Source organism: Solea solea, chromosome 19, assembly GCF_958295425.1.
Source record: "Solea solea chromosome 19, fSolSol10.1, whole genome shotgun sequence".
Lineage (NCBI taxonomy): Eukaryota > Metazoa > Chordata > Actinopteri > Pleuronectiformes > Soleidae > Solea > Solea solea.
In genome coordinates this window covers 16,640,342-16,652,574 of record NC_081152.1, presented here as the reverse complement: position 1 = coordinate 16,652,574, position 12,233 = coordinate 16,640,342, and the positions used below count along the sequence as shown (strand labels likewise).

Sequence of the window (12,233 nt, the reverse complement as noted above, 5' to 3'; positions counted from 1 at the left end):
GTTTTAACGACTTTCCACTCTTTATTTCTCCTTTAATTGCTTCCAGACTGGGAACAAATTGTCTGAAAGAATCCTGTACATTGATCAGCTGTAACCTGTTTATTGTTGTGCCTGTCATAATAAATATTGCTCCATTACTGCCTTGAAACACATATACAGTAAACCTTATACAAATTCAGAGCAACAGACATTTAAATATAACTTATATAATAATTTAATTGATTACACATGTATGATTGTAAAAATATTGTTTGTGTGTTGCATGTGAATGTGTTTTTTAAGCAACTTTTGGGGGAGAACTTGCAATTTTGTTGTATTGAGTATATACAATGGCAATAAAGGAGTTATCAATTATTAATTAAGATATTATTAGGAATTTGATGAGTTTTTAATAATTAATCAATTATTAATTAAGATATTATTAGGAATTTGATGGGTTTTAGTCATTATTATATATTGTGTTCATAGAAAGGTAAAAAAAAAGGAACTTCAATAAACATGACCATCGGAACATTTTCAGCAAACAACATTTATTTACAGTTATTTACAACTTCTTACAGTTTAAAAAATCATTTTGTGAATAAAAACCCAAAGTGACCTGCTTTGTCAAATTGAAAAAAACAAAATGGGCCTATCATGTATTTTGTCTATTAAGAATATAAAAATTTGTCCAAACTAAGTTGTTTCTTTTTGTGGTGGGTGAATGAGGGGTCATGTGTCGGAGACGCAGAACACCGGGGGGTCAGACACTGGTCTCAATATGAGGCAACACCTTGGAGCTCAACATACGGGACAGGAGTCTGTGATGCTTGTGATACCTGACACACACGTGAGAACACACACAAGACAACACACATGAGAACACATGTGAGAAAACACACAAGAACAAACACACAAGAACACACATGCCAATCCAGCAAAAGGTAATTTAACAAATTGGCGCCATCGTCTGGCCAGAATATGTTACTACAATGACTTCCTTGACATGAAGCACATTTGATATACAGGTGAATAAAACATGCAAATACAAGGCATACTGTTTTAAACATTGATGACATTTCATGTCACAGTTCTATCCTTTAAAAGACTTCAAAAGTAACTAAAGCACAGATGTTCTTGAACCAAGTATGTGTGGAATGTGACACTTACTTCTCTACGACCCTCTGGATCTCTCTGTGCTCCTCCTCTCTGAGTTTCAGTAGAATCTGCTTCAGGATCGGAAGCTCCAAGTTCAGATACTGGGCTACCTGACAGTCGGAGAGAGAGAGAGAGGAATGGTGAAAAAGAAACTTGACAGCAACTTTAAAGTAAGCTAGACTGTTCCTACTTGTAAATGCACCATTTTTCATTTACCAAATAATAAGTCTTTTGGCTCAGGACGTGTTTATTTGCTTTTACAATACGAGGGAATGTCAATTAAATATTTATTGAAGACTCTTTCTTGATAGAGTAAATAATGAAATTGATGGAGGGGCCGCAAGTGGCCCCTGAGCCGCGAGTTTGAGACCTCTGGACTATAATTTTCAAGCTGTTTTACAAGACTCATAACACAACTGTATATGAAGAAACAGTCCGTCATTATCTGTGATATCTTCAATGTCAGGTCTTTATATCACTAATGGTGACAAAAGAAGATTTCATGTGTACCTAATAAAGTGGCCACTGAGCATATATATATATATATATATATATATATATATATATATATATATATATATATATACATATATATATACACACATCTAATGTATCTGTATTGTTCTGTGCGTCAGGAGGACGGACAATCGCACTCACGTCGTTGCTGACTTCCCGTTCGTCCATGTCCATCAGAAAGATCTTCATGATGTCATCAGAGGGTCCCTGCAGTATTCGCTCCCACAGAGGCTGATCTCTGTTACCGAGCTTCTTCTTTTCTGGACAACACACACACACACACACACACATACACACACATCATGTCAGTGCAGTGGAGCATTTTGTGTTACATTCCCTGTGTTTAACTGTAAAAACAGAAATAATAAGTAAAAAACACATACCTCCACTCTGGTGAACACAGTAGAGAGAAAACTCCTGCGGGTCGTTCTCTATCTGTGTGATGGAAAGACATCAGTATACAGTATATTAGTGCAGGGTTAAGTCATGTTAAGTCCACCTTAATGATAGATTATATCTATTGGGTCACCTATAAGAATCTCAATATGACTAGCTGTAGGGCTGCAACGATTAATCAATGACATTTTGACAACCGATTAATCGTGTTTTTTTTGTTTTTTAAAAAAAAAAAAAATCAAACCAATGTTTTCAGATGTTTCAGCTGCTTAATTGTGAATATTGTCTGGTTTCTTTGCTTAATACTTAAAGACAGAACGACGAAACGACACATTTGAGAATATCATCATCAATATTCGACAGATTTATCGATTATGAGAATACCATGTGTTATCATCTCTTTTCCTCTTCATGGCAACATAGTTCATGTGCTACTGAAGAAGAAACTAGAACTAGGGATTGTGATCAGAAGAAACTAGAACTAGGGATTGTGATCATTAACTGTTTACTGATGTTATAGATCAAGACAGAAGTAGAAGCTTGTTTTCCATTAGACTTCTTTTTGCAACCAGTAGAGTTGCCCTTTGGTGGCTCTTCAGTATATTCTTACTTCCAGGTGGGCCTCATCCAACAAACCGGATGTCGACTTTTTATACCCAGTGTCTGGATACAGTAGATTATGGAAGAGGATATGAATTTATTTGGAAACAAAATTTAAAAAATAATTATTATAAATTATAAAAAAATCCAGAATTATTTGCCAATATTTTTATTTTTTTTTTATATCTGGCCCCAATCCTCTTCTGTAGTGCATACATTCCACTGACTGGATTTAAAATGATTGCAGCCATTATGTAAAGAAACTGACCTTGAACTTGTTCAGTAGCTCTTCAATGACCTGGTTTGTGTTCATCCTGCTGGAGATACGAACTTTCGTCGCGGTACCGAAGGACGGAGTGAAGATTGAGGTCTGGAGCAAAAAACAGGACGAAGTTAATAATGATTCAGTGATTGTATGGAAAGCGAAAGAGGGGGTTGTTTGGATCTGATGTAGAATCATTGAATAGAAGATTAACAGAGGAGTTTCTACCTTATAGTTGTAGAAGTGTCCGTTGATGGAGAAGCGATGCTGTCTCTCCTTCTCTCTCTGCGCGGCTGTCTTTCCTCTGCCTCTCCTCCTCTTGACCAGCGAGGCGTCGCTCATGCAGCGGAACAGGTTGGACTCGTCCTCCAGCTCTGCGTTCTTCTGCCTCACGGGACGCAGCGTGGTGGTCTCGTAAACGACGGGGCCTTTTGGAGTGTGAGGGGAAGACACACATCCACGCTCGTCTTCAGTTGATATTATGAATGAATTAAGGTTGAATGAAATGTTAATAAGCGATGAAACACCTGGCAGAGGACAGGTGACGACGGTTTCCTGTGCCGTCTCAGAAATCTCGTCTATCTGGTGAAGGTCGGCGTATTCTCCCCACCGTGTCATTCCCCTGCAGAGGCAGAGAGAAGACACACAACACTCACATTTAAATGATAACAATGAGCTTTATGAGCTAATTTTTTTTGATACAAAGGATAAAGAAACACGAGGAAACTGTTGCTCAAGTGGAGATTAGAGGTCACTGTGGGGCAGGACCCCTTACTATGCTGCTTTATGTCATCAAAAAAAAAAAAGATAATAATATTTGGAACTGAAATGAAAGTTAATGCAGAGAAACACAAAAGCCATTGTTGACTTGAGTTCACGTCTGTTGCCAAGCATCTGCACACAATCATCTCTGTTGCCATGACCTCTGTAAAAAAAAAAGAGGCAAATGTGTTGGTAAGTAGAACAATGGGAAACTGTTGTGTCCTGATTCACTTTCACTATCACAGCTGCAACTGTCTAATCAATCAGTCACATGACAGCAACGCAGCGCACACACTGAGCATGAGGACGAGGAAGAAATGTGATTGAAGTGACTCTGAACGTGGCACGGCCGCTGGTGAAAGACAGAAACTGCTGATTAACTGGGATTTTCACACTAGCAAGATGTAGAAGAAGAAAACGACTGCTGAACACACAACACACTCAACTTTAAATCAGATGGGCCACATCAGAATACAACGAGAAAAAAAACACACTAAAAAACAGACGAAACGGCATTAGAGTGGACGTCTATCGTAGTTAAAGTTAATTTGAGGACTTTATCTGGAAATGTGGTAACAGCAGAACTGGGTGTGACTGTGGTGCACTGCAAAAATTGAGTTTCAACAAAGCGTAAAATATGCTTTGTTTCTTTTTTTTTTTTGCCTAAAAATAAAACAATAAGAAGAAATATAATATAATTTTATCTTATTAAGATAATTACATAACTGCATGATGAATGAATGAGTGTGGGGTTAAATGAATGAATGGATATGTTTATTACTTATTATTTTATTTATTTTATTTTATTCATGGGTCCACATCCTGACGGTGCACCTGCATTTCATTGTATATTCTTACAATGACAATAAAGTATCTCATCTAATCTAATCTGATCATAACAGTAAATTAAGCTTTGTTTATGGGAAATAGTGCTCATTTTTCTGCCTAAAAATAAAAAGAATCTTGGCAAGCACATTTTTTAAGAAGAAATGTGATATCATTTTGTCTTACTGAGAAATTACAGTACAACTTTCTTAAATTCTGGCCAGTTTTGTCCAGTTTTTGGTCAGTTTTTCCTCATTTTAAGACACATTTACAGTGACTGCAGCCTTATAAGCTAGTGTTAAGAAATCTAGCCCAGCAAAATTAGCAGATTCTTTTTCTTAAAGCCAACATAGACCGGAAGCTCCAATTAACGCTGCGTTTGTGTGTGTATCTGCGTCATTACCTCGTTTATGAAACCCTAAAGTTTCAGAACAAACAGTTCAGCCACTGCTGAGAAAATAGTGTTGTATTGTTTTCCTGGGCTCTGTGAAGCGGATCGGCACTTCCCTATGCTGATGATGTCATCAGAAATCCTCACCACTCCTCTCACCACCGTAGCGCCTCCCGGTGCGGGCACTAGTCCGGGCACATCCGGTTGCGTACATTCAACCGCAGAAGAAGAAGAACTACTCTCGTTGTAGCTGCTGAGATGCAGAGCATCCACCGTGCCAGAGGGGGAGCTGTGTATCTGAGAGCTGGCCTACCAATTACGTCACTTCCAGGTACCTGGCCAATCACAGGACAGTGGGAAAGCTCTCGTTGGCTGGCCAATCACAACACAGTCCACGTTCTGGGGGTGTGGTTTTGGTCTGAAACAACGCGGCTGACGAGAGTGTCAGTGAGGAGATATTTTGATCAGCTCGTTTGCAGCGATTAGGAGGTTTTTAACCATGAAAACAAGTTAATATATGTAAGTAGACTACACTACATTACATTACATTATTACATTACATTACATTACATTACATTACATTACATGTACATGTACATGTACATGTAATGTAATGTAAGTAGACTAACATACTACTAACATATATGTGCTATACCAGCATTCGATGTCACCTTTAAACCCTAAAAGAAAATTTAAATCAGTTTAAGAATATTTGACTTATTTTTCAGAAGGGTTTTTTTGTTTGTGCAGCATGCAGAATGCATTTAAAACAAAACAAACGTGTCTATTTCTCAGTTCAGAGCAAAACTGATCGACTTTCTAGTCACATGGCCTCAGGATGTGTTGTTGAAGAAAACAAGTGCACCCAACCTCTTGTTTTCGAGTGGACTGACTGGACTGAGTGGACCGGCGGGGTCCAGTGGGATCAGAGGGACAATCACAGGGACAAAGGGAAGCATCTGTTTGTCGTCCTGTATTTTCAGCCTGATCGGCCTCCGTACGCCCCAGCAGATATTCAGGAATCCTTCCACGACCACCTCTCCATCAGCTGCCTGTTACAGAGACACAAGCACACGCACCTGCGCGGTTTAGCAGATAGTTTGGAGTCCAAGTTATGACAAACATCCAAACACAGTGACCAGGAGATAGCATCAATCAGGTTTCTGAATGACAGATTTTTACCTGACAGAAACCGAGGTGCAGCTGCGTCTGGTCCTTCAGGAAGCAGTTGTAGGTGTTGAGCAGTGAGAGGAACTCTGCTCTAAAACACACACAAACACACACACACAGCGTGAAAACACGGCACACAACTCATCAATCATGTATGATAAAAGTAAAGATTATAATGTCTCTTAGAATGTCATTTTAAAGTGAGATGGACATTTGAACTTACTTACTTTTCTGAATGATTGTGGGGTTACTGACGGTGCACCTGAATGTTGTTGTATGTTCTTACAATGACAATAAAGTAACTAATCTAATCTAATCTGAGCAAATCATACAAGGCTAATGACCATTTAAAGCTGATTAATGAAGTCTTTCACCTCCACATGTTTCTCCCTCTGTGTTTCTCACTACAGCAGTGTTTAGTTTTCGTGTCTGTGGAGACACAGAGGGATGGGTTCTACGTCACGTCCGCTGCATAAGAGTTTTGTGCTAATGAAGTGAGACGGCAGCAAACTTTAGGTTTAAAGACTTACGGAGGTGAAACGAATGTTGACGGACAACTTTAGGTTAAGGAATTATGAAAAAAGAGTGAGGTAGTGATGTACCGGAAAGAGAACGATTGGAATATTCTCCGTTTTCGATATTAATAGAGTTATTCTTCTGTTATTATCCTGACGTATACATCATTCCATATCAAAACAAACACTTTTACTTAGAAAATTCAGTGAAATGTCATCATAAATATCTTAATTGTGATATCCTGATGGAATATAATGTTATAATGTCAAGATCTCACCTGTTACTGAACAGTTAGACTAGATGTTCATTGACCTGCAGCTCATTTGAGTTTGAATGATCAGTCATTTCCCAAACACTAGAGCGCAAACTGGTCCAATAATACTTATAAAAGTCATCTAGCTCCAGTGTGAATCATAGTAACTCCTCGGAACAAACTCTTTTATGTTTTAAATTTGAATACATTCATTTCAATTTTTCTTTTTTTGGTGTAAATAAAGTGACTCACCTGGACAGTGTCCTTCCATCTCCTGCTCGGATCACTGGGCGCAGAGCTGCTGGGTTCATCTCTGTTTTCATCAGCTACTGCAGAGATAGTGATACAGATCTAATTATAACAAAAGCACACATGGTTCATCTCCAGATTGGAGCCTCAGATTATGCAGCTGAGACAAAAAAAATAAGGACACTCGACGAGGATTATGTCAAACATTAACCACGCTGCACGTCCTCCTAACGAAACAGAATAGAAATCCTACCTTCAGTAACATGGTGACTTAAATGGCTGATTCTGTCTCTTTGTCTGTGTCTCTTTCTTCTGTCTGCGCTTTAAATATCTCTTTCCAGTCTCTCTCTCTTTCTCTGAAGTTTCTGTGTTATATTTATCCCTCTCTCTCTCTCTCTCTCTCTCTCCCTCCCTCTCTCTGTGTGTAGCCGTGCTTTTACTTTCTTTTTTTTCTTTTTTGTGCCTGCCTCCAAGAGATTTAATAACAGTACTCCACCCAGTAACCAGTGATGACAGTGTGTGTGTGTGTGTGTGTGTGTGTGTGGACACGGCCATTTGTTTATCCGTCGGTCTGTTGTTGAGGCAGAGATTTCCATATGGCTTTTCTCTCTCTCTCCTTCTCTTTAAAATTCCTTTAAAAACATTTCCTTCACTCCTCCTGGATTATTATACACATCACATCACACATGACAGCAGCAGCAGCAGCAGCAGTCATGTGTCCTCTCTTTCACTCCCTCCACCTTCTTTGTGTCTCAGCCTGTTGTCTCTGAGAAATATCTCAGGTATTCTGCAGCAGCTTCACCACTCCCTGTAATGATTGACAGCTCACGCTTAAACAAAAGGGACAAAACCAGGGGAAAAAACCCCCCCAAAAAATCAACTACATTTTAAAGGGACAATCCACAAGTTTACATGTGCTAAATGCCACATTATTTATGGGAAATCCAACGTTGCTGCACTGGTCTTTCTTGCAAAAGCACAACTGCACTGCTGCATATGCAGAGGTGAAATCATGGCACGTGAAATGCTGACTCAGCACCTGTGACTATCAAAAACACACGTCATAATGTCTGATATGATGATGATGATGGAGGTGCGACTGGCTGCTGATTGTTCGCTGGTAGGTATCGTTTATCGTTTTTCAGATTCTTCCTTCTTCGTGTCTGAAATGATATCAGCGATCTATTTTCTCCCAAGTGTACGCTTACTTTCTCTGTTTCCATTAAACAAATCAAAACCAAACTTAAATCCTGATCTGAGTAAAATGACAGGTTACCCCAAATAAGCCGGCATGACTAGCTGTAGTCAGCCTCAGGCAGAATATAAGAAATGAAATACAACCCCCTAGTGGTTGGGGGGGGTAAATCTCACAAATAAGACACAACACATGGTGGATGTCTATTAATAAGGCTAGAAATTAACCACATAAATTAGAATAAACTCAATGTGCACACTTTCTCATCTGTAAATCTGGTTCAGTATCACTCCCAGCTCTACATGTGTGTGTTATAGTGGCAGAATAAAGTCAGATTTTGTTGCTTTTATTGTGCCATGTCTTACTAACCAGCACAAACGCTTCACTTTGTGCTTTTCAAGCCTCAACATGTTGCTTTTTTCAGAGCCCGCGAGCAAATACATCACACCTGAGTGTGTGTGTGTGTGTGTGTGTGTGATTTATAAATCACTGTCACACGAGAAAGTCAACAACAAAGGAGAACCATACAGTAAAAGAGAAGTGCTGATCAACGGTCGACATGACACAGACAGTCGGGTTTTTGTCTGCGTGAGGGTTCATAAACACAGCTGCAGTCGTCTTAACTCAGAGTTAAGTTAACCGACGTGTTAAACGTTTTCCTGCGATGCTGCCAACTGCTTCTGAAACAAGTGGAAACATTAGAGGAGAGAAGCAGCTGAGCTGGTGACAGAAATTAATAAAATGAAACTGATGGAATATGGAAAATGGACAGATTATAACAAATGGAGGATGATGAGGATTTAACAGCTTGCAAGTACACACAATGGTTTAAAATAAACAAATAATCATATTTGATTTATTAGGGAATGAGAAATATGACAGCTATCAACCTTAACTCTTGGGATTTTTACTAGTCAATTTGAGTTAAATCCATCATTAACATACTGAACTATAATGTGGTTGACATGTTAATGTTCTCTTTTACAAAATATTGCTGCTGCAGAGACAGTTTACAACGTTTTTCCAAAAAGTAAAGTTGTTCATTCCATTGAAACAGCTTCCTTGGTATATGACATGTTTTTATGATGCAAATATAGTATCAAATCTGTCCGTTTGTTAGTTATTATAATGTTATTTTAGCACATTTTTTAGCAATTGTTGAACTAAACAAGCCGTGCATCAAAGTCAAAAGTGGAATTAAAAGACTTCATAGATGTTTATAAGTGTGCAAAATGAAAATAAAAGATTCTCAGGTGACAATTTTTCTTCATGATTTTTGATTTGTGTCCATTATTTTAAACGTGTATATGATATATATATTATTGTGGGTATATAATATAGGTTATAGCTATATGGCCATAGGTTTCTACCACACCTTCCCTCATGTCACTTCATTGTATGAATTGTTATGAATATTTCTGTGTGTGAAATAAAAGCAAAACTATACAAGATATGTAAAAACACCTGTAAGACCATATGAGGTGGAGCGGCACAGACCACACTCAAACAGAGGGAGGGGTTTACACATGAATACTATACGTACACAGTGATATCCAAGCTTTAACGTCAACTGTGAGCCAGAAAATCTTAGCCAGAGGGAGAAACAGCCAAGGTACACAACGACACACCCTGTTTCTCACTTTACCTTTAATAATTATTATTATTATCACTTCCCTCTTCTTCTTTTTTTCTTCTTTCATTCTCCCCAACTCCACTCATTCCCTTCTGTGACTTATTTATTTATTTATTATTCTTTGACCGGCTCAGTATGTGACACTTGCCTCTAACATGCACGTTTCCGTATGTTTCTCAAGTTATTAAAACATGATAATGTTTTAAGGTTATGGCTGTGTGAGTGCAGTCATTATAGATTATAATCTCATATGCTACTAGAAAACGACTCAGTTATTCTTTAATGAAAAGTATCAGGAAATATCTTTTTTTGTGTCATTGAATACAAACATTTCCACTGAACTGGTGGATGTTGTCGTTCCATTTGCTTTTAGTTTCCCTTCAAAAACACAAAACAGGAAATATAAAGAGATCAGGGATCAGATTTAGTCCTACCTGACCAGCCGGTCTCATGATCTTCTAACAAATAAAGTTGGTTCACTCCATGTTGGAAGTTTTGTGCCTCGTGTGTGTGTCTATGTGCGTGTGTAGGTGTGTTTGTGTGTGTGTGTGTGTTCAGTCCAGAGTGCGGTGATGAGTGTGTGAGTGAGTGTGTGTGTGAGGAGGTGAACCCACAGCAGCTGGTTAATTATTGCAGGACACGTTGAGACAGCATGGAGAGGGAGGAGCCGACTGACACCAGATATGACTCGTCTCCTCAGCCTCTGTGTGTGTGTGTGTGTGTGTGTGTCCAGAGGGAGAGAATGAACAAAAAAGAAGTGGGAGAGCAGAAACTCTCTACTATTACTATTCCTGGAATACTGCTACTTTATACTATATACCACTAAATCATACTGTATAAAATACCACTATAAAATTCAAAACTACATTATATTACATTATATTATAGTGACATTTTAACTGAGTAGCCACAATTCATAGCTGGATCTGCCAGATTTCAGCTGCTATATTTATATACGAGAACACAATAGAGAGGAATCGTCTTACATGTATTATATATCAAACTCTTGTCTTGACATGTGAAGTTTGGGACAAATATGAATATTTACCGCCTGGTTATTGAACACTCTAACATAAAAATGTTAACATTGGTTGAAATTGATCAATTTTTAAAGTCATTTCCACTCGGGAAGTCGTATGTCAACATCTTCTCCCAACTTCTCACTGGAAATTACGACACGAGGGTGCGTTTGTGTGCATTTTGCACGTTAGGAACTCGCATTTAACGTAATTCCTATAGCATGGGAAGACAGCATCAGTAGTAGACCTTAGAAATACAAACATTTGGCAGATTTCCTGTTTAGTTTATAGCTCCAAGATGCTTTTTGTCAATGTTCTGGCCTATAGGCACCTTCCAAAGTTCATACGCATTAATGTTTTCCCCAGCAGACATTAATAATTACAATACCTTTGCACAAAACCCATAAAATGTATCATTTTTCATGCCAAAAACAATGTGAAAAGATGGCAAATAAGAAGAATTTCCTGGAAATGTGTTTGCTTTGTTTGTTGCTTCGGCCAAACCCCACCAAAAAAAGCCCAGATTTTAAGTATGGCAGCTAACGAGTTAATGAGGAGCAGGTGGAGGTGGACGTGGGCGAATCATGTGACCGGAAAGGTGGGGAGGGGCTGGAATTACCACGGTATGTGTGTGTGTGTGTGTGTGTGTGTGTGTGTGTGTGTGTGTGTGATGAAGCAGGGTGTGAAATGTAAAACAAATAAAGTGAGTGAGACAGAGAGTTAATGAATATGTAAACTCTTTAAACTCTTATCAAATAACGTGAATTATGCAACTGCTCTGCAGCACTTCACTACAGGGTCAAGACTCACTGAGGTGCAATTCACGCCTGAGGCACAAGAGGGAGCCAGAGGATCAGGGTGAAGGAATCAGGGATAATGTTGCTGAGTCAGTGACACATGACAAAATAATACTTCTTTTTCCTTCCTTCTTATGTGGGATTCATATTCTCCTGTACTGTATTGAAATTTACACACATTTACGTAAATGAAAATAAAAAACCAAAAACAGAAGATTCCACTTTATTACTTCACCGTGTGTGTGATGGGAAGAGAGCACCATCTAGTGGCGGAGACAGCTAACACCAGACACTGTCGCTGGACTAACAACAACCTGCCAGCTGCACGTGTCCCACAACAGCACAAAGACCACAACACCTATATCATCACCTATAAATATCACTGTCACACGTGGTCAAAAAGTCATTTTTGAGTTCGATTTTTAGCTTTTTTTTGGGGGGGTGGAGGGGTGGGGGTCAGGGGTCAAACTTGATTAAAAACAAACAAACGAAAACAATGTGGCAGGTGAACG

At 38.8% G+C, this 12,233-nt stretch overlaps 1 protein-coding gene across 3 annotated transcripts; it reads right to left on the bottom strand.

The window, feature by feature from the left end:
* Positions 1-509: 509 nt before the first annotated feature.
* Positions 510-10,509, bottom strand: rassf6 (Ras association domain family member 6). 3 transcript variants are annotated; one of them, XM_058617292.1, is made up of 11 exons: positions 10,340-10,509; positions 7,081-7,157; positions 6,072-6,150; positions 5,760-5,941; positions 3,439-3,533; positions 3,140-3,339; positions 2,918-3,019; positions 2,037-2,088; positions 1,795-1,913; positions 1,150-1,247; positions 510-818 (listed from the first exon to the last, which is right to left on the bottom strand). In XM_058617292.1, exons 2-11 carry the CDS (start codon positions 7,149-7,151, stop codon positions 743-745), a joined length of 1,074 nt encoding a protein of 357 aa, XP_058473275.1. In that variant the 5' UTR covers positions 7,152-7,157; positions 10,340-10,509; the 3' UTR covers positions 510-742. The 3 variants fall into 3 exon arrangements, with proteins under 3 accessions (XP_058473275.1, XP_058473274.1, XP_058473276.1); XM_058617291.1 differs by having other exon boundaries at positions 7,081-7,154; XM_058617293.1 differs by lacking the exon at positions 10,340-10,509 and adding an exon at positions 7,331-8,353.
* Positions 10,510-12,233: the final 1,724 nt, after the last annotated feature.

What these genes read in the sequence shown, in the direction of transcription:
- rassf6 (XM_058617291.1), bottom strand. An exon ending in TGCACCTCGGTTTCTGTCAG is followed by an intron (nt 5,942 to 6,071) that starts GTAAAAATCTGT and finishes TCTCTGTAACAG; the next exon opens with GCAGCTGATGGAGAGGTGGT. An exon ending in ATCCAGAGGGTCGTAGAGAA is followed by an intron (nt 819 to 1,149) that starts GTAAGTGTCACA and finishes CGTGTGTGTCAG; the next exon opens with GTATCACAAGCATCACAGAC.